This window comes from Tasmannia lanceolata, unplaced genomic scaffold (assembly GCF_043159265.1).
Source record: "Tasmannia lanceolata isolate RefF3 unplaced genomic scaffold, GAP_Taslan_0.1 ptg000006l, whole genome shotgun sequence".
Classification (NCBI taxonomy): domain Eukaryota; kingdom Viridiplantae; phylum Streptophyta; class Magnoliopsida; order Canellales; family Winteraceae; genus Tasmannia; species Tasmannia lanceolata.
This window is the reverse complement of record NW_027518683.1, coordinates 48,966,725-48,991,157: the sequence shown is the minus strand read 5'-3', so window position 1 is coordinate 48,991,157 and position 24,433 is coordinate 48,966,725. Positions and strand designations below refer to the sequence as shown.

The window sequence follows — 24,433 nt, the reverse complement described above, 5'->3', positions numbered from 1 at the left end:
GTTTTTTAAAAATAAAAAACTATAAAAAATGAAAGTATCGACCTTTGTTTCGATCACGATCCAGTTAGATCTCTTATGGGTCACGATCCATTTTGAACCAGACTGTCCATTGAAGTGTCCTAGGTCCTACTTCCGTTGTACTCAGTTAGGGCTTAAGGTGGGGAGAGGGAAGAGGGAAGAGGGAAGAAACTCGAATGAGAGAAGAATTGTTATTGAAGAATAAAAGGAAAAATAAAATGTTTTTTTATATATTTTGAGTAGAGTTTTTTAATGTTACAAAATTACCCCTCATGAATAGACACAAATGAATCCAATTATGAAGGGAATTTTCCTACATTGACACCCTCCATTTGGATCTATGATGCTCTATCGAATTTTGGAGCTTTGTCTGGGTTATGATACTGAATAATTTTGGACTTTAGTATATGCATCCAATGGACATGTTTGGATACAGCGGCTAGCTGTGCCCAAATCCTGCCTATTAAAGTTCGGATCCTTTGGATCCAAAGGATCCGGCAGACTGTCTGGGTCCAATGACACCCCTAGACACTTCCACCACTCGGGGTCCATTGGCACTTCTAGAAACATTGACCCGTCTCGGCCCAAATCATGCCTATTAAAGTTCGGATCCATCAGTTCAATGGGTCCTATGATTATTAGAAATTAATAAGGACACAGAGAGATGGTGGTATCTTATCATGGAAGAACATTAATTCAAATTCAGTAACGGTCATGCCGGTCTATTAAATATCGAAATGGGTATTGCCACCATCAACTTAGGTAAGTTTGTCTTATGTCACATATTTTTCTATGCATAGGACTGTTGTCTCTGCAGACAGCGACATGGGTTTTGTTTTATAGTCAGACAAGATTGTTATCCTACCTTCATATTGAGAACAGCTTCAGTGGGCAGGATATACTATACAAGCAAGATGGACAATCCCATAGCCCATAGGTTTATTCAATATAAAATTATCCAAGCAAAGGTAGCCTTACTAGAGATAAATTTATCCAAGGATAGCCAATCCAGGAGTTATTTAAGATGAAATTATCCAAGCATGGAAGCCAATCCGAAGAACAGCTTTTCTAAAGAACTCTACCCCCACGGAGAACAACCAAGCCCCCGTAAGGCAAAGAAACAACCAAGAGGATGGAAGCCCTCGGAAAATACAACTTCCCTCGGAAAATGATATTTCAGGTCCCTTTTGTTTGTCAGTTCTTAAATATAATAACATGTGTATCTTCTTTTGCTTGTCTCTTTCTATACATAAGTTCCTATTTATCATTGGTAGAGGATAAAGGGTGCCCTTATTTCTTTTGAAAGAGAGAGGACTACAAGTTTGGCGAGTGTGCGTCACACGGTCTATAGAGACATGTCCTCATTTTCTTAAGAATTTAAGTAGACCGTTTGGTGCAGTACATGCATGTGAGTTCCATGCAAATTTGTCTCTACCTACCTTCTCATTTAATGTTTTAGAGGATGGAAGCCCATCCTGCCACTTTTTGTTGAGATTTTCTAATCAATTTTGCGGATACCCTTTTGCAGGAGCCAACAGCCACCTCAGATTAATTAAATGAATAAGACAAAATATACTAAAAAGTGAGCCCGTGTGGCAGTTGTCTCCTGCAAAGTGAGCCGCAAAATGGCTTTCAGTAAAATTGCCTAGCAAATCCTTCTTTTTTTTTAACTTGGAATTTATCTAGAAACGTGGGGCGGCACCTGAATTCATAGCCCATCCCTACCACTTCAATACTGATCTCTTTCCATTAATTTCATTATGTACTATGGGAAATGATATTTACATCCCTTTGAAGTTCGACGGTTTTGAAGTACGACGGTTTAGAGGTGTGTTGAAATGTCGCTTTTTGAAAGTAGTTGGAGCCTCTTATTTTGGCAACTCTATTTCCGGAGTTCAATTAAGCTAGACTCGATATGATCTCAAGATGGGTTTACTTAAGTTTCTTTAAAATACTCAAAATCACAAGTTTAAGTCCTCATGCATTGTTCACAAATGAGTTATTTTGTTAACACTAACTCAAAAAATAGATTATCTCAGTTACGACTTACGAAGAGATTTTTGAGGTGTTTTTTTTGTTTTTTTGGAATGGGTGTTGGGTCTGTACGTAGCTCAACGGTTGAGGCTTTGTTTCTCAACCTTGAGGTCTCAGGTTTGATCCCAACTCACCAATAAATAAAAAACATTTTTTTTAATGGCACAGATTTAAATTAGGGAAATGATATCACCACTACTGTATTTTGATGATCACACTCCTCACATTATTAAAAGGTATGGTATGGCCCGCACCATAGGATGATCCAAACCGTCCATTAGATGGGCCACAGCCTAAATAGGTTGTGCCCCAAAAATCATTTCCATAGGTTGATCCTAACCCTCCGATCTATACAGGGTTAGGATCAGCCCTCTAATATTCAGTCCCTCTATAGATCGGAGGGTTAGGATCTTCCTATGGGAATGATATTTAGGGCATAACCTATTTAGGTTGTGGCCCATCTAATGGACGGTTTGGATCATCCTATGGTGTGGGCCATACCGTACTTTTAATAAGGGATAAATACATTTACACCCCCTCTAGTTTCTGACACATCCACTTCGACTCCTGTAGTTTAAACTTTGGATTCGGGTATGGGCCCACATTATTTGAATGATCCAAAGCATTCATTTGATGGATCTTGACATAGATAGGGTGTGCCCAAAAAATCAGCTCCATCGGATCATCCTAACCCTTCAATCTATGGATGAACCTTCAGCTGAGGGGGCAAACCTTAAACAAATTGAAACTGGGGTGTATTTGTCACTTTTTAAACTACAGGGGTCGAAGTGGATGTGTCAGAAACTAGAGAGGGTGTAAATGTATTTATCCCTTTTAATAATGTGAGAAATGTGATCATCAAAATACTGTAGTGGTGATATCATTTCCCTTAAATTAATGGAGAAGAGATAACATGAGGACAACCCTGGTGATCGAGATGATCAAATACAAACAGCAAACAACGGAAAAGACACCAAACACAATACAATAGCCTCATTTTCATAGCCTCTCTCAGGGGATATCGAAGGAGTCACCCCTCCACTATGACCTTATTAAGAATATTCTGCTCTATCATCCTAATTCCTTTATGTACCGCTCTTATCTCCGCCTCATTGGAGTTAGTGATCCCAATGGGGCCCGATCCCAATGGAGCCCGAGAAAGCCCAAGGATTCCCCAAACTTGAACTATCAAAGTTGAACTATAGGTATCCGCTGCTAGGAGATGTTTGAGTTAACATTATAAATTAGTAAACACGTGTTTATCTTCTTTAACAATTTAACTCAGTAAACACTAGTTGAGCTCTATTGGGAAGAAATTTTTGAGTTTCTCCTTAATAATATAACTCTATAAATATGATGTAGAAGAGCACTTAAAGTTTTTCCGTAATCAGATATTCTCAAACTCTTTGTAAGAGATTCACAGCAAATTCTTGGGATGTCAATCAGTCATTGCTAAAGATCAAGACAATCTCTTTATAATCAAGAACACCACCAATAAATGGAATTGTAAGAACTGTTTGTGAGTCCAAAATTGATTATAAGACTCAAATTTAAATTTAGGCCCATTTGTTTTAGATTTTGGAAACAGATGGTGAGTAAAAAACCGATTATTGGGTTCAAACTCATGTTTAATTTTGAGTCCAAAATTGATTATTGGACTCAAATCGTGAAAAACTGGCCCCTCTGCCGTAAGGTATCTCGTCTCCTCTCTTTCTTCTACGCCCTTCCTCTTTCCCATTCTCACCCCCCCTCTTCTACTATTCCATCTCCAATGTCACCCTTCATATATCTAATATTCATTCTTTTTTCCCCCTTCTTACATTCTACATTCATTTTCCCGCATTTCCCTCACCACCCTTCCCGGTTCGTTTTATAAAGTGTTCTTCTTTTTACCCTTCGTGGTTGGGTTTATAAATCATTTCTTCTTTTCTCCCTTTTTCACCATCCTCGGTTGGGTCTATAAACCATTGCCTTTTTTCACCTTATCGTTTCTTTTCCTTGATCTTCATTCCTCTTTTCTTGATCTTGATGTTAATCTTTTCTGGATCTTGATCGTCTGGATCTTGATCTTCCATTCTTTTCCTGATCTTGATCGTTTTATGTTTAATTTTTAGTCCAAAATTGATTATTGGACTCTAATTTAAGGCCTTGTTAACCATTTATTGGACTCAAAATTAAACGTTATATTGAGCCCAATAATCGGTTTTGGATTCACAATCTGGTTGTCAAAATATAAAACTAACAGTGCCATAACTGTGAGTCCCAAAACCAGTTTTGGACTCTCAGTCGGTTCTCAAAATCGAAAACAAACAGGGCCTTAGTAAGAGTCAAATATCCATCCAAAAGATCTAGACATGCACTATTAAATTAGATCCGACAGTGATCAACTCGAGGAGCCCATCTGGCAACTCTAATCCCCAATCTCTCACTAATGGTTTGACCTCTTCTTTAGTCAAATTGGGTGTAGTACTTTAGTGGTTAGCCTTCTCATACGTGGGCCTACAAGTCTACAACTTTAGTGGTTAGCCTTCAGTTAGTTTTTTTAGAGTATAAAATACCTTTGCCTTATTATATAGGGTTAAAGAGGGTTTCGTTTTTTCAAGCTTTCTAATGTGGGACTGACTTAGGAAATCTTTTCTTAAACAAAGTAAAATACTAAAATACTCTTAATTACCGGGAAGTGATATTTACGTCCCTTTTGATCACCAGGCACACCCGGTGTCACCCGGTGTCAGTGTATCAATGACAAAAGGAGGCCTGATGTAGTTGATGTCAGAAAAATTCAAGGGCTTTGACTGCAACGTTGACTGTCATTGGGTGTCCCTGGTGATCAAAAGGGGCGTAAATATCATTTCCCTAATTACCTTTTGGAAAACTAAAATAAACCAAGGGTATTTCAAAATCATATTCAATCGTCCATTCTTATGTTCTTCACTTTTAGGATCATCCGGCGAGAGCGTTCTTATCGGCCCATCGAGGATCAAAGATGAGGCCCACCAGGTAAATCTTGACCGACAAAAGATTGGGTCCCACTATGTAACTGTGGATATGTCATAATTTGACATAAATGATGTCACCTCCAATCTCATCTAGAATAGGGAATTTGAATTGTTTTTATTTGAGGATAGTAATGAGCGTGTTGTTCTTTTTTTCTTTATTGAAAGGAAAGAAAGAATGTAACCCACCGCCTTTCACCGCCCAAAAAGTTTGCATTGTCATGGTCAGGTTCGATTTCTCTTGGAGGCACCTAGGAAGGCCCGGTATAACAGCCATTTTGGACCATCTCCTAGTTTGAAGGTCCTGGCCCCGTGTAGCCTAGCATTTCTATTCCCTTATTCCACAATCCCCGAAAGTTAAAATGATGTCAAACTTTTATTACATCAGGGTAGTGGTCGATACTTTAATTTATCGGGCAATTTTGGATCCCTAATCTGTGAGGAACCGTTCTATGCAATGATCCCAACACCCTATTGATTTAGGAGATTAGTATCGCCTATAGAGGACCTGGAGTTCCAAAGGGGGTCTGTCCGGGTGAGGAGAAATATGACGAGTGGACTCCTGGTATAACTTTCACTGGGTTAAGAGTATTTCTATGTAGTAGGACACTAAATAGGAAACAAGAAAAAATCTAAACTCAAATGTGCTATACTTTTGAGAATTTTTCAAATCTCTCTCTCTCTCTCTATATATATATATATATATATAGAGAGAGAGAGGAGAGAGAGGAAACTGTTGGTGAGCTAGCTTGCCCAATCACATGGGTCCCACATTTTGGGGAGTGATCCAAACCATTCATTTGCAAGGCCTTATTATAGATAGGGGGTGTACCAAAAATCAGCTCCATAGGATCATCCTAACCCCTCCATTTGTGGAGGACAAAAATGGGGCAAATTTGTGTCTGTCCATTTTTGTCCTCCACAAATGGAGGGGTTAGGATGATCCTATGGAGCTGATTTTTGGTACACCCCCCATCTATGTAAGGGACTTTCAAATGAATGGTTTGGACCATCCTAACAAAGTGGGCCCCCATGTGATTGGGCAAGCTAGCTCACCAACCGTTTCCTCATATATATATCTATATATATATATGAGAAAACGGTTCCTACACATATGTGTAGAGAGTTCTCTACACACTAGCTTAAAATACAGTGGGGGCCCATATTGTTTGGATGATCCAAGCCATCCATTTTCAAGGCCCTCACATAGATAGGGTGTCTACAAAAAATCAGATCCATAGGATCATCCCAACCCTACGATTTGTGGAGGTAAAATGGATGTATTTAAACCTTCACAAATTAGTCCATTTTTTGCCTCCACAATTCGAATGGTTAGGATGATCCTATGGATCTGATTTTTTATGGACACCCTATCTATGTGAGGGCCTTAAAAATGAATGGTTTGGATCACCCAAATAATGTGGCCCCCACTGTATTTTAAGCTAGTGTGTAGATAAATTATCTACACATATGTGTAGGAACCGTTTTCTATATATATATATATATATATAGAGGAAAGTGAAGCTACACCGCCGGTGTAGCTAACTTAGCTACACCGCCGGCTTAAAATACAATGGGCCCACATTGTTTTGGTGATCCAAAGAATTCATTTGATTGGCCCTCACATAGATAGGGTGTCCACCAAAAATCAGCTCCATAGGATCATCCCAACCCTACGATTTGTGGAGGCAAAAATGAACGTGTAAAAACCTTCACAAATTTGTCCATTTTTGCCTCCATAGTTTGAAGGGTTGGGATGATCCTATGGAGCTGATTTTTGGTGGACACCCTATCTATGTGAGGGCCAATCAAATGAATTCTTTGGATCACCAAAACAATGTGGGCCCATTGTATTTTAAGCCGGCGGTGTAGCTAAGTTAGCTACACCGGTGGTGTAGCTTCACTTTCCTCATATATATATATATATATATATATATATATATATATATATATATATATATATGAGGAAAGTGAAGCTACACCGCCGGCTTAAAATACAATGGGCGCACATTGTTTTGGTGATCCAAAACATTCATTTGATTGACCCTCACATAGATAGGGTGTCCACCAAAAATCAGCTCCATAGGATCATCCCAACCCTTCAAACTGTGGAGGCAAAAATGGACAAATTTGTGAAGGTTTTTACACGTTCATTTTTGCCTCCACAAATCGTAGGGTTGGGATGATCCTATGGAGCTGATTTTTGGTGGACACCCTATCTATGTGAGGGCCAATCAAATGAATTCTTTGGATCACCAAAATAATGTGGGGCTATTGTACTTTAAGCCGGCGGTGTAGCTAAGTTAGCTACACCGGTGGTGTAGCTTCACTTTCCTCTATATATATATATATATATATATATATATATATATATATATATATAGTTTGACCTGTACTTTAGTCAAATTGTGTGTAGCACTTTAGTGGTTTGGCCTTGTACATGTGCCTACAACTTTAGTGGTTAGCCTTCACTTAGTTTTTTAGAGTATAAAACACCTGTGCCTTAACCTTATATAGGGTTGAAGATGGTTTCACTTTTTCCAACTTTCTAATGTGGGACTAAACTTAAGAAGAAAAACTTAAGTAAAGTAAAATACAAAAATACTCTTAATTACCTTTTAGAAAACTAAATTAAACCAAGGTTATTTCAAAATAATTTTCTTTGCTTTAAATTCATAACACTTCTACCGTCCACCATATTAATTTCCAACCCTTTTGCTCCCTCTTCTTTGCTTTTCGTTAAAAATGCCAGCATTTCTGCCTCCTGATGTTGTTTTTTATTCATTTTTCAGAAAAAAAGAGAATCAAAGGGGTTGAAATGCTAAGAAGGAGATGAAAATATGATTTCTCTAAAGGCATGCCACTAGTGCATGGTGGGCTAATCCCTAGTTTGCTACACATTATTCATTTCATAGGCCCTTTGTTGGACCTCCAATTACCAAATTCATGTAGTTTGTAGATTTTTAATTATTCAATTAAATGTGTTTTAAGAAGCATTAGATGTGGATTACTCCTTTTATATACATTTCCTTTGATCATCCATTCTTATGCTTTTCAATTTTCGGGTCATCCGGTGAGCAAAGTGCTTTTCGGCCCATCGAAGATCGAAAATCAGGCCCACCAGGTAAATCTTGACCGACCAAAGATTGGGACCCACTATGTAATTGTGGGTATGTCATATAATTTTACAAAAATGATATCATCATCTAGATTAGAAAATCTTATTTATTTTTATTTGGGGATAGTGATGGGCGTCAAATTCTTCTTTTTTCTTTATTGGAAAGAAAGAAAGAAAGAAAGAAAGAATGTGATCCACCGCCTTTCACCGCCCAAAAAGTGCAGTTTCATGGTCAGTCTCAATTAGTCTTGGAGGCCCGTATCGGCCATTTTGGACCTCATCCGCTCTGCTAAACCATGGGCCCTCACCTTATTAAAGCATGCATGCGTTGTAAAAGGATGGGCTCCGGACCCATCCTCTACACATTTGGTGTACAGGAATATACCATAAAAAATATTTAGTAGAAATTTTCATGAAAAAGTTTTTAATAAAATTTTCCATGGAATGAAGACTAATTAACAATGGAAAGAAACATGTTTAGTATACATTATTGAAAGATATTTAAAACCAGACGCTTCAATGCAAAGGCTTTCTCACAACCAGGTTTTTTATTTAATTATAAAGAAACCTCAATTGCCATGTAGACAAGACCTATATTTCTCAACCAAATAAAATAAATAACCTTTTTTGGAACAACTGTTGAAAAGTTAGCCTATGTGGCTGCTCTCTCATGCAACAGCCGTTCTACGATATGCCTTCTGCGATGGTCCCTAGCAAATCCCTAAAATATATCATATCATCCTTATATATTATATAAACTATCTTATGGAAATTTTGTTATTGTTATAAACTTTCAATAAATTTAATACTTTCAGTAAACGCATAATTAGCATCCAAAAGTAACATTTTCTCTACATTAAGGTCATTGCCCTAACCATTGCATGGGTTCAAAAACAGCCTCTGCAAAGCAGGGATAAGGCTACATTAATCTAGCCCTTCCCAGACCCCGCAATCAGAGGGGCGGAGCCAGGAATTGACACTTGGGGAGGGCCAGACTAATTTGCACTGCTGCATTGGTCATTGGGGGGCCATGGCCACTAAACTACTAACTACGTAAAGAATGCATGTACGTACATGCAATATAAAAGGAGTTTTGCAAGTCATGGGGGGGGGGGGGGGGGCATGGCCCCCCTCATGCTATATGTACCTCCGCCCCTGCCCGCAATGGCGGGAGCCTCGAGCACTGGGCCGCCCTTTTAAGGTCATTGGTCTAACCATTGCATGGGCGAGAGCTTCGCCAAGTTTCCGCTTTATTTCAGCTCATGAATTATTGCAAGGCTGGGAAGTAGTTTCTAATAGTCTTTTAAGGTCATTGCTCTAACCATTGCATGGGCGAGAGCTTCGCCAAGTTTCTGCTTTATTTCAGCTCATGAATTATTGCAAGGCTGGGAAGTAGTTTCTAATAGTCGGGAGATAAGACTGGCGATTTCCCAAGTTTGGGAGCCTCCTAGGAGTGGGTTCTTAAAGTGAATTTTGACGGATCATGATTGGACAATCCTGGACTTAACCTAACATTTTCACTGTTTTAATTGTTACGCAACAGCCTAGGCACCCGGGGGCAGAGTATTGGTGAAATCCTTAGAGATAAAGATGGGAATAATCTATGGGCTTTTTCGGGCCCTATTGGAGTAGTCGATTCAAATGAGGCAAAGATGTGGGCGGTGCACAATGAGATATTAATGTTGGAGCAACGTCGGTTAAACAATGTTATAGTCGAGGGTAATTCTTTAAATGTGAATAAGTGGTTGGAGCGTTCATCATCTCCTCTACAGAGGTTTGCTTGGTGGATGGATGAAATATCCGACCGAGTGGCAGGTCTCGACATCTCGCTATATCATTTCACCAAGTTAGGAGGTCGGCTAACTCTAAAACCGACAAGTTAGCTAGGGAAAGGTGCTCCAGGTTGGAGTCGGAGTTGGAAGTGTTTGATTTTATCTCGATCGGTGGGCTTTTCCTTTTTTTTTAGTTTCATTAATATAATTCTCTGTCATTAAAAAAAAAAATGCACCATTATTGAAGAGGCGTTTCATTATTGTAGTAATTGATTGTTTCACACTATCTGGCTAATAATTCCGAATAAGACTTATTGGTGCGATAGATAAGCACCATATGTTCAACTAATTTATGATTGAGCTAGTGCTAAATGCACACAAAAAAAAAAAAAAAAAAAAAATTAGTATTCGTAAGAAGGGAAATAATATCAGCACAACCAACTTATCATAATTCCATAACTCGTCTTTTTTTATTATTTAAAGTGCTGTCAAAGGTCATTACCGTTCCCAGAAAGCTCTCACAAGCTAATTAAAAAAGAAAATACAAGCAGAGTTTGTGCATTTACTAAAAAATGGTAGTGTCAATATCAGTGGCCTCGTAACAAACGCCCACCATTTAGATAATTTGTAGTGGGACCCACTTGCATGTGCATTATTTACAAATGTACCCAAGGCTGATTTTGAGTTTAAGAAAAGTGATGAAACTAGGGTTAATAAGAAAGGGAAAAAGACTTCCAAACCGTTACCCGTCCTGAAAATAAACAAGTGAAAATGGCCTCCAATTTGGTGAGGATGTTGCATCATTGTTTTTCTTTTACCAAATGGAGAAATCCATTTTAGAAATGTTCTCCATTATTTTCTTGCCTTTTTGCCACGTGGGTATGATCAGATTCATTGATATATATGATCAATTATTACATCGTTTTTTAGGTGGGATCAATGCTCATTGTATGGATTGAACGGTGGAGATAGAGGGAGAGAGAGAGAGAGAGATTTGGAATACCTTATGAGTAGCAAAATACACTAGAGGATGTGTCATTATCAAAAAAGATGTCGTTTAAAGATGGAAAAAGATGCAAAAGGTTGTTTTGCTTGTCCATATCTCATTATCTCCCAAACTTAACAAGATAAAACATTGTTTTATCTTGAAGAAATGAGAAGTGTGAAATTCTTGTTTCGAGAAATGATACAGTGTAAGTCCTTACAACAATAAGGCCTTAGTACGGTGGAAGTACCACCCTTAACATTTGATCCAACAGCAGCTCCTCAAAAAGTGAGCTGCTGTTAGATCAAATTTCAAGGGCAGTACCCCTACTGTATTGTTGTGTATTGTTGTAAGGCCTTACACCATATAAAATCTCGTTTGTTTCTTACCAAAATGTGAAATTACAGTCCTTAATTTTTTAAGATAGTGTTTTATAGGGATAACATCATATGAATAGAACTGATGAAGAGCAACCTTTCCTGAAATACAAAACAACCCAATTTTTTTTTCCATGAAAATGAATAACGTACTGTGGACATACGTGCAATCAAGACCGTTGATCATGTAGAAGATCATGGGGTGACCCCACATGGTCTTGATTTTATTCCGATCCGACATCTCATTGTAACAAAAGGAGTTTATAAAAATAGAGTTTTTATACGGTATAAGCCTGTATAGTCTAGTATTTTTCAAAATGTATTGTATTGCTTACAACATAGGATGATCCAAACCGTCCATCTGATGGACTGCAATGTAAATAGGTTTGGATTAAAAAATCATTACCATAGGATGATCCCAACCCTCCGATCTATAGAAGTTGCCATAAGATGCAGTTCCATTATAGATAGATTAATTGAAGGGCTAAGATCATCCTATGAAAATGAATTTTTGGGCACAACCTATTTACTTTGTAGCCCATTAAATGGACTGTTCGGATCATGCTTCGGTGTAAGACATACAATACTTTTTCAAAAATAATGGAACCTTGAACCGTATAAAGCTCTTAAACAAGGGAGATGATACCGGCAGAACCGTATTTTGATATTTGCACAAACCCAGCTGTCTTTTAGCATTTAAAGAGCTTTCAAAAGGTTGTTACATTTCCCAAAAAGCTCCCACGAGCCAATTAGAGAAGAAAAAGACAGCTGGTTTTGTGCAAGGGAACTGTTATCAGCACTACTGTATTTTGATGAGGGCGCGCACCAAAATTCAAAATACAGTAGTGCTGATAAAATTTCACTTTGTGCAAATATCAAAATATGATAACGTACTGATAACTTTTCGTGGTGGAACTTCATATGCTCATCCATCAAGGTGTCCTCATCATTCGAATCAACAGATCTGATCACATCCACAGGCATACAAGTGGGCCCCAAAACATTTTTGTTAGGAAGGAGCCTCTATACTTTCAGCATCTTACCTCTTAATGCCACATGTACGGTCGAGATAAGAACAGACTACCAACATTGGTAGTCACTGTTGCACACCTACGGTCCACATTAAATGGGACTACCTAACTTTGGTACTCAAACATTTTTGTAAAATAGTCTGATATTTGCAACATGTGGGCCCTAGAAAGAAGCTTCCTACACAAATCAATAATATATTACACTCTCTCTCCCCCTCTTCTTAAATAACCAGAAAACAAAAGCAAAGAGGAGAAAAACAAGAACAAACACTTGTCTGAGATGTTGAGGGCAAGCAATGGTTTGATTGGTTTTATAAACTTTGTAACATTTCTACTCTCAATCCCAATATTTGGAGGTGGGATTTGGCTTAGCAGCAGAGCAACCCAAACAGATTGTATGAGATTCCTTCAATGGCCTCTAATAGTTATCGGAGCTTCAATCTTGGTAATTTCTCTAATGGGCTTTGCTGGATCCTGTTATAGAATCTCATGGCTCCTTTGGCTCTACCTCTTTGCCATGTTCTTTGTTATTGCCACCCTTTTTGCTCTCGTTGTTTTTGCTTATGCAGTCACTGCTAAAGGATCCGGTCAACCAGTCCTCAATAGATCTTATCTTGATTATTCGCTTTCTGATTATTCCGGCTGGCTTAAGGACCGGGTTTCGGATCATTATTATTGGGCCAAGATTAGCTCTTGTCTTAGGGCTGCTAAATCGTGCCGGAATATGGGCCGATATGTTGGGGGAGTGCCCGAATCGGCCGATATGTTTTATCTCAGGCATCTCAGTCCTACTGAGGTTAGTAGTTTAAAACACTGTTTTTAGTTTTCATTCTTTCTGTTTTATTATCACTGTTTTTTCATTTAATGGTTTTTTTTTTTCATGGTTTTTTAAGAACAGTCCCATCCATGAGGGCTGATTTTTTAAGAATGAATCATTTTGTAAGAAGAATCGATCTAAGAATTTGGATTTTCTTTGTTTCTCTGGGGGGGCGGGGGAGGGAGAAGGGGGGTGTTGAGGATTTGGGTTAACTTTGTTTTATTTATTTATTTTGAACAAAAAAGATTAGTTTAGTTTTAATTGCATTCGTTTAAGGGATTTGCTTGGCAATTTCGCAGAAAACCCGAACCCGACTTGAACTCAACCCAACCTGACTTTTTTCCGGGGTTGAACCCTTTGGGTTCGGGTTGAGCCCGCCCAAGTGCACCCCCTGAAAAATAGACATATCTTTGGGATTTGCTAAGCTCCATCGGAAAAGGCTTTTCGCGGCTGGTCTCAGACCAGCTTTTGTCTCCATTAACGAGGTGGCTGGTCTGACATGTCACACGTCAAGCCGCAAGAAGCCTTTTGCTATGGACGCTAGCAATTCCCATCTTCTTTTGCAGTTTTTTTAATTTTTTCCACTCCTTTGTTTCCTTTTTATTTGTACTTTTTTTTTTTTTTTTAAATGGATAAGATCGTCCTAAAACGAGAAATGATATTTCCCCCCCTTTTTTCCCAATACGAGAAATGATATTTCCACCCATTTTTCCAGCATAACCAACCCCATCTTGTTTTTTCAATTCCAAAACAAGTGCGGTGCCTGCATTTTCAGTTTTTCACCCCCTCTTAGTTGTCTTTCTGGAAAAAGACAAACAAAAAGGGTGGAAATATCATTTTTGCGCAGCAGTTTGGCTGATGGATAATATCTGAGACCAAAAAAAGGTCAAAAGATAGTAATAACTGAAAGTTGTGATCTGTGAAGGAATAATTATGAGTCTATCCGAATTGGGTCCCACCTGATCAACCATGCAATTGACTGAGAGCAATGCGAACCCACTTTTTAAACACCCGCCGATCAACGGACACATAAATAATTAAATATTCCTTCTTTTATGCTCTGTACACGTGAAGCCAGTATTTTTTAAAAACTAAAGTGGGGCCTACTTAATAGGATGATCCAAGCAGTTTATTCCTTGGGCCTTGTACCCCGTTGTTAAACTCGATAGGATGATCCTCCTATGGAGATTATCAACGGCATACAGCTTATTTACGTTATGTCCCAACAAATGAACAGTTTGGATCATCCTTTAAAGTGGGCCCCTCTAGTTTTGAAGAAATACTAGTCATCCTTTAAAATTAAGGGTGTCAATTTTGGCTCGGGCTCGGAAGCTCGCTCGAGCCGAGCCGGCTCTTTAAGCTTAACGAGCCGAGCCCGAGTTAGGCCATGCTCGGCTCGGCTCGTTAAGAATTTAATATGTTTAAATATATATACTATATATTAATATATACACTAAAAGGGTTGTCTAGGGAGAGAAAGGGGGAGGCAAAATATGTCACTTCTTTTTTGGAACCCCATTTGTTACTTGGACCACCCCCTAGTGTAAAAATAGTAAAAAACACTAGATAGGGCTGTCCAGGGAAAATGAGGGGTGTAAAATTAATATAATTCGAGCTCGATAAGGCTCGCGAGCCTGACCGAGCCCGAGCCGAGCCTGGCTTTTGAGCTTAACGAGCCGAGCCGAGCTGGCCAAGCTCGGCTCGTTTACAACCCTATTTAAAATAGATCATCTCTGTTGGATGATCCTAACCCTCCGAATCTTCAATCTCTAGAGGTTTCTATAATGTATCGTCCCCCAACAGATCCAAGGGTTAAGATCATCCTATGGCTTATTTACTCTGTGTCCCAACAAATTAACGGTTTGGATCACCCTATGAAGTGGGCCTCACTCTACTTTTTGAAATATACTAGCATATAAAATCTCCTTTCTCTCACCACAAAACTGACTTAAAGTGCAATTGCATGGGCTTTGTATTGGCAGTCGGGCTGTTGCAAGCCACCCACATCATGTGAATTCATATACGTAAATGAGACTGTGTGGACGTCCGGCGGCGGAATGCTGGCCGGCGATCCTGATTGTGTCCGGTGGAGCAACGATCAGGATCAATTGTGCTACTCGTGCGACTCGTGCAAGGCCGGAGTCCTGGCGAACGTCAAGAAGAACTGGCGGAAAGTGTCGGTACTCAACATTGTAGTCTTAATCGTCCTCGTGATAGTCTACGTCGTCGGGTGCGCCGCATTCAGGAATAATCGGCGATTGGACAATGATGAACCCTGTGGAGTGAACAGGATGACCAAGTCACAACCAGCAAGGATCCACTTCTAAACTCACCTCTAAATATATCATATTTATACAATATGCCCTAATAAACTTCTCTAGTTTTAATTAGGATAATGTTCTGTATTTGGATTTGGATTTCTATGAGTAATGGTATAATGGCTTGGGTTTTTCTTGTATTTGGATTTGTATGTAAATTGCATTTCAATTTAGGATAAAAACAAGCATTGTTCATTTTGTAGAAGGTATGATTTCTCTCTATATGTAATAAAGTTTCCACCTATAAGATTAGTGCTAATCTTATAAGGAAAATCCGGATTGGGTCAATGATAATGGGATTATGTTTGATGATCAGATCAACGGACATGATCAAATTTGGAAAACCTTAACATTCCATACACTTTTTTTTTCTTCCATCTTTATTCTTTCATGTTCAAATCAATGAAGAAACATCACATAGAGCAAACAGTGAGGTAAGCCCATCTCTGTCATACTTTCACAACACTTATACTTGATTATAGGGCCTTGTTCATCATATCTCACAGAAAGGCATTTCGCGGCTGGCTGTTGCATGTGAGAGCAGCCACACAGGCTCACTTTTCAGCAGATTTTGTCTTATTCATTTAATTATCTCAGGCGGCTGCTCTCACATGCAACGGCCAGCCGCATAATGCCTTTCTGCAATGGTCCATAGCAAATACCCAATGTCGTTGGACTTGAATTGAAAACGTGAATTTTTACCTATGTAGATGATGTTACTGTCACAATGAGCAACATACTTATCTGGTTTTAAACCTAATTCTTGAAAGAACATCTCCATCCATTACAATTCTTCATAGGCTTTCTGCATTTTATGGCCTTGAGAAATGGAAGAAAGGGGTTAGTCGGATCAAATGTTGAACTGACATCTGATCTAATCGTTGAACTGACATCTTTCTCATTTTTCGAAGCAGAAAATCCCCCCAAGAACCTAGATGATACATTTCCAAGTATAAAGTCGAGGTTTTAACTTGTAAAATCTAGGTTTTAGCTTGTAAAATTCCGTTTTTAACTTATAAAACCTGGATGACTCGGACCTGTTACAAAATTTCCATCTAGCCATTTCTAGACACAATGAAATCAGACCTGAACCTTAGGGTAGGCTCTGCACGATCAACAACAATTAAGTCTAAAATGGGGTGTGTGTATTATATATCAAAACAAAGGGGGCATAAGAATCAGATACTTTTGCACAAGTGAAGCAACTTAAGACAATCAATAGATAGTCTATGTTTAACGATTTCAAGGAAAGGGTCGTCATGAGTCCAACATAAAAAGTAGAGAGCTAAGGATGAATGGGTGCAAATGTTACACAATTGCCACTTTTGGCCTCCCAAACTATAATCTGAGTTCCATTAAAACCCAATAAAAACATCACACAAAGGAAATGGAAAGCCCAAGCTGAGTATTCAATCAAAAAAATGAAAATGGTATCGTGGGAGACTCCGATTTGAGAACCTCCCCCATCAGCCTGTCTCCTCTCCCAGAGCAACAACCAGTTTGATGCCGACAAATATACCGGCAAGTCGTTGCAGCAAATATTTGGTAAACTTGCATCCAAAATCTGAAAAAAATTCCTGGATCTACAAATTGAGAAATTGCTATTAGATTCTAGAAAGTAAACAAAGGTGGTAAGGAAAAGATCCATAACAATCGTATCTCCCTTTACCATAAACTTGGTTCATGAATGCACAAATTAAGTGAACATGTAGAGTAAACAAAATTAGTTACAGTAATAATGTAAGGGTGGACCAAAAATCTATTAAGTAGAAAGGAAAAAACTGTTTGTAATATCAAAAACTTGTTTCTTTTATGATTTCTTAAAGATGAGAATCTCGAGAAAGAATCACAATACTTGTTTCTGCTAATTATGTAGTCAACAAGAAGTCCTAGAATCAAGTCGGCCAGGCCAACAACCCTTGATTTAGCACCACAGGGTCTACAATTCAGGGTCAAAACATCATAAAGAACTAGAGCAAAAACTGAATGAGGAAGAATGTCAAAAATGCCAAATCTGACAATGACAGTTTGATATAATGCTGGCATTGGCAGCTGACCCCGTACAATTTAGAAAAGCAAAAGAAAATAGTGATATTTTTCATTTACTAGGAATATTGGGATTTTTATTGCTTGGGTGAAGTTTAGAGGGTTCCCTGAAAACCCCGCTTTTGTATGCATGTGTATGGTAGTTTTGAAGGGTACAGAATTTGTTTCCAGTTTGGAAACTTGGCAAGGAAAGAGGTGGAATTAGGGCCTGATAAAGCATAGGAAATGAGGACTGAAAGTTAGAACTCTTGAAGATTCAAAGATTTTTCCTCATTCTAAGAATTTGACATTTCTAGGTTATGTCCACTAAGCACACAACAGTACTCTGTAAGAAAATATTCCTCGAACTTGTTTTTTCAAGGATCCTTTATGCTCATCATCTCCCCTCTGCCCAAGGAACTACAACAATTTCCTTGCCTCAAATAACAAATCCAGCTACAGTAGACCATCTGATAATCAATATCTATGAATATTAAATCTACAATACTAAATAAAGTTTTCAGAAACCAACTTGGTTCCACAATAGAATATCTTCTAACTAATTATATTTACAGAGTAATTTCTAATGGTGCTATATATATTCTGATCAATCTTCACCTATATAAATATGTATGTTGGTAGAAGAGAGATAAAGACAAGAAGGGTTGTGTAAGGAAGGGGATTAAAATAGGCATTCGACACCCATACAAAAGAAAGGGGTCCTTTCAGAACAGAATTTCACATCAAGGAAAGAATTCTCAAACAGGAACCTGAATGGAACATTCTAGTAGTTTCACAAAACAAGGGGCTTTTTTTTTTTGAAAATTGACAAATATATTCATACCAACAAATTTACAATGGGGACCGGTAAAAACAAGAGGCATTTTGAGCACTTGAGGTATTTCAAATCCCCCACCCCAACCATTAAAAAGAATGAGGAAAGTTTGAAATCCATTAATAACCCCTATTTTGGAAATATCTGTGGTTTTATATCTAGGCAATGAAGCATATTTTGAGATATAGATGGGGATTAAATTAAGACCAACAGCAGAACAAATAAGGAGAGAATAATCAAAACCAAGCATTTATTTGAAAGTTCAACATTCCGAGGAGCCCCAAACGATCATTGGGTTTTCAAGAGTGTTAGCAATGAGATGGGGCCACATGATCCACTATTTGTTTTGTGGTTAGGTTTCATTCGTGAAGTTTAAGTGAGAAGTTCCTACAGATATGTTTTAATTGTAAGTCATTATGGCCCACATATTAGCTTAAAAAGTCTCTAGAAGCGCGTGTATTTTAAGACCCAGGGTCACCTAAAGAGAGACTTGATAAATGAAAAGAGACTTCTCCTTTCTAGAAAAATTGTGGATGTGACTTCTAATTTTCGAGGTGTGATGCCGTGTCTTTGTTAAATGTAATGCTAACATACCCCTCTTTATTAGTTGTTGAAGCGGATGTGTTCATGGGCATGTCACATATGAATTGCGTGCTTTAAGTAGTGGAGAATAAGGACATGAATAATATATTTTTAGATTTTTGCGGGGTTCTCAAACCTTACACTATTAGAGCCTCTCTCATCAGGGTTAAATCCATCTTCTATTCCCGCAACCATATTAACACTTTCAAAAAACCATAAATCCAATTTACTTTCTCATTCACAAATCCAAAACCTTTTTTTCCTCGTTCGAAACTCTAAAATCACAAAATCACTCAAAACCCTCTTGTCCCTTTCACCTTTGTGCAAATCCTAAATCAGCCTACGCAATCTTTTTTCCCTTGTTCGAAATCCCAAAATATAAACCATCTCCTTAAACACGTTTTCATCTGTCTGGCATCCAGAAGCCCATTCGGAACCTTCTTTTCACTCATTTCTCATTTGAATTCCCAAGTGAGGATCATATTCTTTGTCTGTTGCATCCACGTGATGGCATACACCATTTTGTGTCTAGTGTTGTGGTATCGGCGTACTACCCTAATTACGTGTGTTCAATGTTCATAGATTAATTCAAGAACCTGATTAATCGGTGGAATTTTCACCATTCAAAAAAAAAAAATTAACGCGTGGATTTTTTCTCACTGAAATCTAAGGGAAAGTGGTTGTGATCAGTAGTGTTCGGTGAGGTGAAAAGTTCTTTGTGCCTCCTCTACAAGTCAGTTGTCACTAATCATGGCTCAGTCGAGTGCCTCACAGAAGTCTAATGAATTCAAACTATCTCTTCAAGGACCATGTGATGGTGTCAAGATGTAGATCACGTCTGTGAAATTAAATGTTATGAATCGTCTCATTTGGGCTCCATCTTTCAAAGTCTTTATTGGTGCAGATGGTAAACTGAAGTACTTAAAGATAATACTCCCAAAGAAAATGATTCTAGGTAGGATGAGAGAAAATTATTTAGTAATGCTGTGGCTGTTAAACAGATTGAAGCTCGCATAACTACCAATGTTATATTTAAGAATATTGCAAAGTGTAGTTGGAACGTTGTGCGTGAGATTTATTCTCACAAGAAAAATATTTTTAGCATTTATCAATTGTATGAGAATATTCTACATTTTCAGCAAGGAGACAAAAAGCTTCAGTGATTATTATAGCAATCTTAAAGGGATGTGGGAGAACTCAATGTCCATCAACCCCTCACAACTGACTTGGAGGTACAACAGAAACAAAGAGAAGAATTTCAAGTGGACAAATTTCTATCCACTCTAATTATCATGCACTATGGGGCAGATGATCATCAGTGATACTATCCCTTCAGTGCTCAATGTTTACTCTCGACTTCAGCGAGTTATTGGTCATAATCAGGCGTTCCCATCTTTTGTTCCCTCTAAGGATATATCTGCTATGGTTTCTTCCAATCCTGATGGAGGTCGTGGTACTGCCACTCGTGGTTGTGGTAGCAATTTAGGACCAGCACGTGGTCGAAGATGTGGCCAAAGACAGTACACACATTGTGGCTGTACCAATCATAGTGTTGAGAAGTGTTGGGAAACCTTCATAGGCTAATCAAGCCTCAGCCGTGTTCGAGTGATGATCAGGTTGTTGTGGATGGCAAGCCAAGGTTTTAAAATTCAGTTCAGTTTCAGATTCGGTCAGCACGGAAACGGAAACATTTCGGTTTTGTTGGAAATTTAGATGGAAATCTTGTAAAATCATGGAAACGAATAGAAAAATATGCAGCTGATAAAATTTTAGGTCAAACTTTGGCAAATGCTACAATAAGCACAAATACATACTTAGAAACCATCACATAAGCAAGAATACAATTCATAATGGCTTAATCACATCAAACACCTAGGGACATGTGCTGTCACACATCTCTGGAAGACTGGAACAGTAAAGTCAATAAAGAATTATAACATAACTAAGTATAAAAATGTACAATGACCAGTCACTCCTCCATCGACTCCAACTCTATGTCAATACGATGTAAATAGCTTTATATGGTGTAAATCAAAACACCTGTCTTTTTTTTTTGCCATGCCGACCATTTCGGTCGAATTGTGAATTTTAGTCAACTTTCGTAAATTTCGGTTGGAAATAATGAATTGGAAGGAATGCATTGAGATTTCGTTTCAGTGGGTGATGAAAATGGGAACATTTCAGTCGTTTCGGGGAAATTTCGGGAAAATTTAAAACCATGTTGCCAGCAGTCTATTAGCCTAGCCCATAGTGGTGATATAGTCTCCCGTTAAGAGTACAACAAGTTGCCGAAGCAAGTTAGCAATTGTCTACTCAATTGTCTCCCACTTCTTCCATTGTTACTGCTTCTCCTGCACATTCTTCGGGCACCACGGCTTTTTTTGCCTCCTAGCCATCCTCCTCTTGGATTATGTACTCAGGAGTGTCTACTCATCAAGGTTTTTAGTTTTGGTTTCGGTTTTGGTTTCGATCAGCACGGAAACAAAAACATTTCAGTTTCTGTAGAAATCTTGTAAAATCATGGAAACATATGCAAATGATGAAATTTTAAGTTGAAACTTTGGGAAATGCTAGAAAAAGCATAAATACATGCTTAGAACCATCATATAAGCAAGAAATCCATCCATAATGGCTTAATCACATTGAACACCTAGTGACATGCATTGTCACATATTTCTGGAACACTAAAGTCAATAAAGAAGTACAATGTAATGAAGTATAAGAAAGTACAATGACCATTCTCCCCTCTAAGAACCCCAACTCTATGTCAATATTGCACAAAGTACGAGGTATTATTGGTCTCATACCGATCTGACATCCTATGCATAAGATATGGTTACTTTGCTATGCAGTTTAATGATTTTGCTTACTTGATATCATTATCAACATTAATGAAATAAATTGAAATGCAAATCATAACATCTTTCCATTTTATTTTATTTTTGTTTTGTTTTTTTTATCAGCGACTTTCCATTTTTTTTTTTTGTACCGATAATTTCAATTGAGTTTCGGGAATTTCAGTCAAAATTTTGGGAAAATAATGGCGTCGAAGGAATTCATGTAGATTTCATTTCAGTTGAGATGGAAATGGAAACATTTCAGCTGTTTCGGGGAAATTTAAAACCATGCTATTCATGACAGGTAATGCTACAATTTTTCCTTCTCTATATAAGTTTGTCAGTCATTCTTTCGTTCTCCACCTCTTATGTCCCTATCATGTCTTACATGTTCCTAAATTTCTAGTCAGCCTTCTTTAGTTAGTCAATTTAACAGAAGCCTTACATTGTTTCATAACCTTTTATCTCAATTTACTATTCAAATTAAAATAAACTTTTATCTCAATTCACGTGTCTTCAGGATCCCCAAACAAAGACGACGATTAGTGGAGGGAGTGAATCTACTAGCTTAATAATACCTTGATGAGAAGACGATGGAGACCGATGTTACCCTTCATGCCAGAATTTCTGCACTTCAGCGGCATTTTCAGCTTGGTCATCACACTCCACAAAAGATCAAGCATTCAAGCATGCGGTATCATCTATACAATCGGTGTTTTTTTTTTTTGGAAATAAATTCAGTCGGTGTTTAGTTTTGAGTGTGAAGCCTATGAACTTAGTAAACATCATAGATCAGTGTTTAGGTCTCTAGTCGATGTGAGTGGTTTAGCTCATTTTGCTTAGTCCACTCCAATGTTATAGTATTTTAGGCATTAGGCATTTCACAACCTCTTTGGATGATTATTCTGGACTGACATGGCTGTACTTGTTGAGACAAAGGCCAAACGTTGTTTCTATTTTCAAATCATGACAAAGATATATGTGTCTTTTGCTCTAACAATGCATCATAATATGAGAACAATGATTTTTTTTTTTAAATATTAATATGAGAAAAATGATCTTGATACGTTTTGTGTTGAGAATGGTGTTGTTCATCGAAGTTTTTTTTGTTCGTACTCCTCAACAAAATGGTGTAGTTGAACGGAAAAATAGACATTTGCTGGAAATTGCTCACACCATAATGTTTCATATGGGTGTTCCAATGTGCTAAATGCATGCTATTTTATTAATCGCATGCCTTCCTCTATCTGGAATGGTCAGGTTCCTTAGTGTTGTATTTTTTCCTAACTCATTGTTTCATGTTCCTCGTATCTCTGGATGTGTTTGTTTTTCTAAAGTTTTGAGTTTAGGTCTAGATAAATTGTCTACTTGTGCCCATGGTTTTAAATCGGGCCTTACAGAATTTCAGCCGAAATTACTGAAATTTCGCTAATTTCAGGCTAAAAACCCAACATTTCGAGCGCTTCTACCGAATTTCGGCCGAAATTTTGGTTTCGGTGAGGACAGAAATTATTCCCAAAACCGAAATTTAAAACCTTGCTTGTACCATCATATAAGTGCTTTGATCAAATTTTTTTCATAAATTGTATATTAATGTTGATGTCACTTTCTTGAAAGCATGCCTTATTTTTCTGGGGAAGGAGATGTTCTTGATGTTGAATTGTTTTCTTCCTCATCCATATTCTCATATCATGTTCTACTACCAGCTGCAAAAATGTAAGGGCCTGGCAGTTTAAGTCCTCCATCTATTGAGATTGTGGAATGCTGTAAAAATTCAGACGTTTCCTTTTCATGTATTCCTAGATCAGCTAATGGTTTAGCTGGTTTGTTAGTTAAATCGGGTGCTAGTGCTGAGATGTATGGAGGGTAAATCTTTGCCCCTCTTGTAAAAAAAAAAAGGCGGCCCAATGCACGAGGCTCACACCATTGCGGGGTCTGGGGAGGGCTGGCCTAGATGTACGCAGCCTTACCCCTGCTTTGCAGAGAGGCTGTTTCCGTGATTCGAACCCGTGACCACCAGATCACAATGGAGCAACCATACCGCTGCGCCAAGGCTCGCCCCTCTTGTAGCTTTTCTTTTTTCAATATATTTCATTATCATTTCAAACAAAAAAAAATTAAACATCTACCATTGGCATGTTGGGAATTGTAACAGCGAATGACAGAAACGAAACAAAAAAGAAGACAGGGCTGCCAACATCAAAACAAGTGTGAATATCAGCTCAGATGTATATGTATTCAATATGATAAAGGTGGGAAATATCTATATACTAGATAGTTTCTTTTGCTTGGAAGTCAAGTTAATTAGATGTCTAATTATAAGTGAGGTGTTGGGTTAGATTTAAGAAAGGGGAGTAATAAAGTTGTGAGATTCACAGTTAAGTTCTTTTTATGGTGTTCGGATAGATGAACAGCTTCCCCTTTTCTTTGATTATTTTGTAGCAGAACTGAGTTATTTTTCCTCTCGATTAATGCTTAACAAATCCCGCTTTACTTGCTTTTGACTTAGGTTCTGCTATTTCCTCAGACTTCATACTGACTGATAAACCGGACTGTTAGTTTGCACCAAGGCTTTGCTTCTCAGATCACTTTGTTTACTGATCCTCCAGTAGGCGTGGCATTGAGCTTTGAAACAAAAGTTCAGTCATAGCTGGAACAATACCAAACAGCAGAACTCCATTGGTTCTA

General features: G+C 38.1%; 2 protein-coding genes across 6 annotated transcripts in view; one reads left to right on the top strand and one right to left on the bottom strand.

Moving 5' to 3' along the window:
• Positions 1 to 12,547: 12,547 nt before the first annotated feature.
• Positions 12,548 to 15,725, top strand: LOC143878666 (tetraspanin-3-like). The gene is made up of 2 exons (XM_077380920.1): positions 12,548 to 13,127; positions 15,131 to 15,725. The coding sequence occupies exons 1-2, from the start codon at positions 12,612 to 12,614 to the stop codon at positions 15,473 to 15,475; spliced, it is 861 nt and encodes a 286-aa protein (XP_077237035.1). The 5' UTR covers positions 12,548 to 12,611; the 3' UTR covers positions 15,476 to 15,725.
• Positions 15,726 to 16,663: 938 nt separating this feature from the next.
• LOC143880434 (uncharacterized) overlaps positions 16,664 to 24,433 on the bottom strand; it is a 28,447-nt gene continuing 20,677 nt past the window's right edge. For all 5 annotated transcript variants that reach the window (XM_077383442.1, XM_077383441.1, XM_077383443.1 and 2 more), the window contains exon 16: positions 16,664 to 17,049. Coding sequence is in view for 4 of the 5 variants with exons in the window: in XM_077383441.1 (XP_077239556.1) it covers position 17,049 (1 nt within the window). In the remaining variant the exon portion in view is untranslated. The remainder of the gene's footprint in view (positions 17,050 to 24,433) is intronic.

Bases quoted from the DNA above. Each gene is read 5' to 3' on its own strand.
- LOC143878666 (XM_077380920.1), top strand. From the start codon at position 12,612: ATGTTGAGGGCAAGCAATGGTTTGATTGGTTTTATAAACTTTGTAACA. The intron at 13,128-15,130 runs GTTAGTAGTTTA...TTGTATTGGCAG, and splicing joins GGCATCTCAGTCCTACTGAG to TCGGGCTGTTGCAAGCCACC.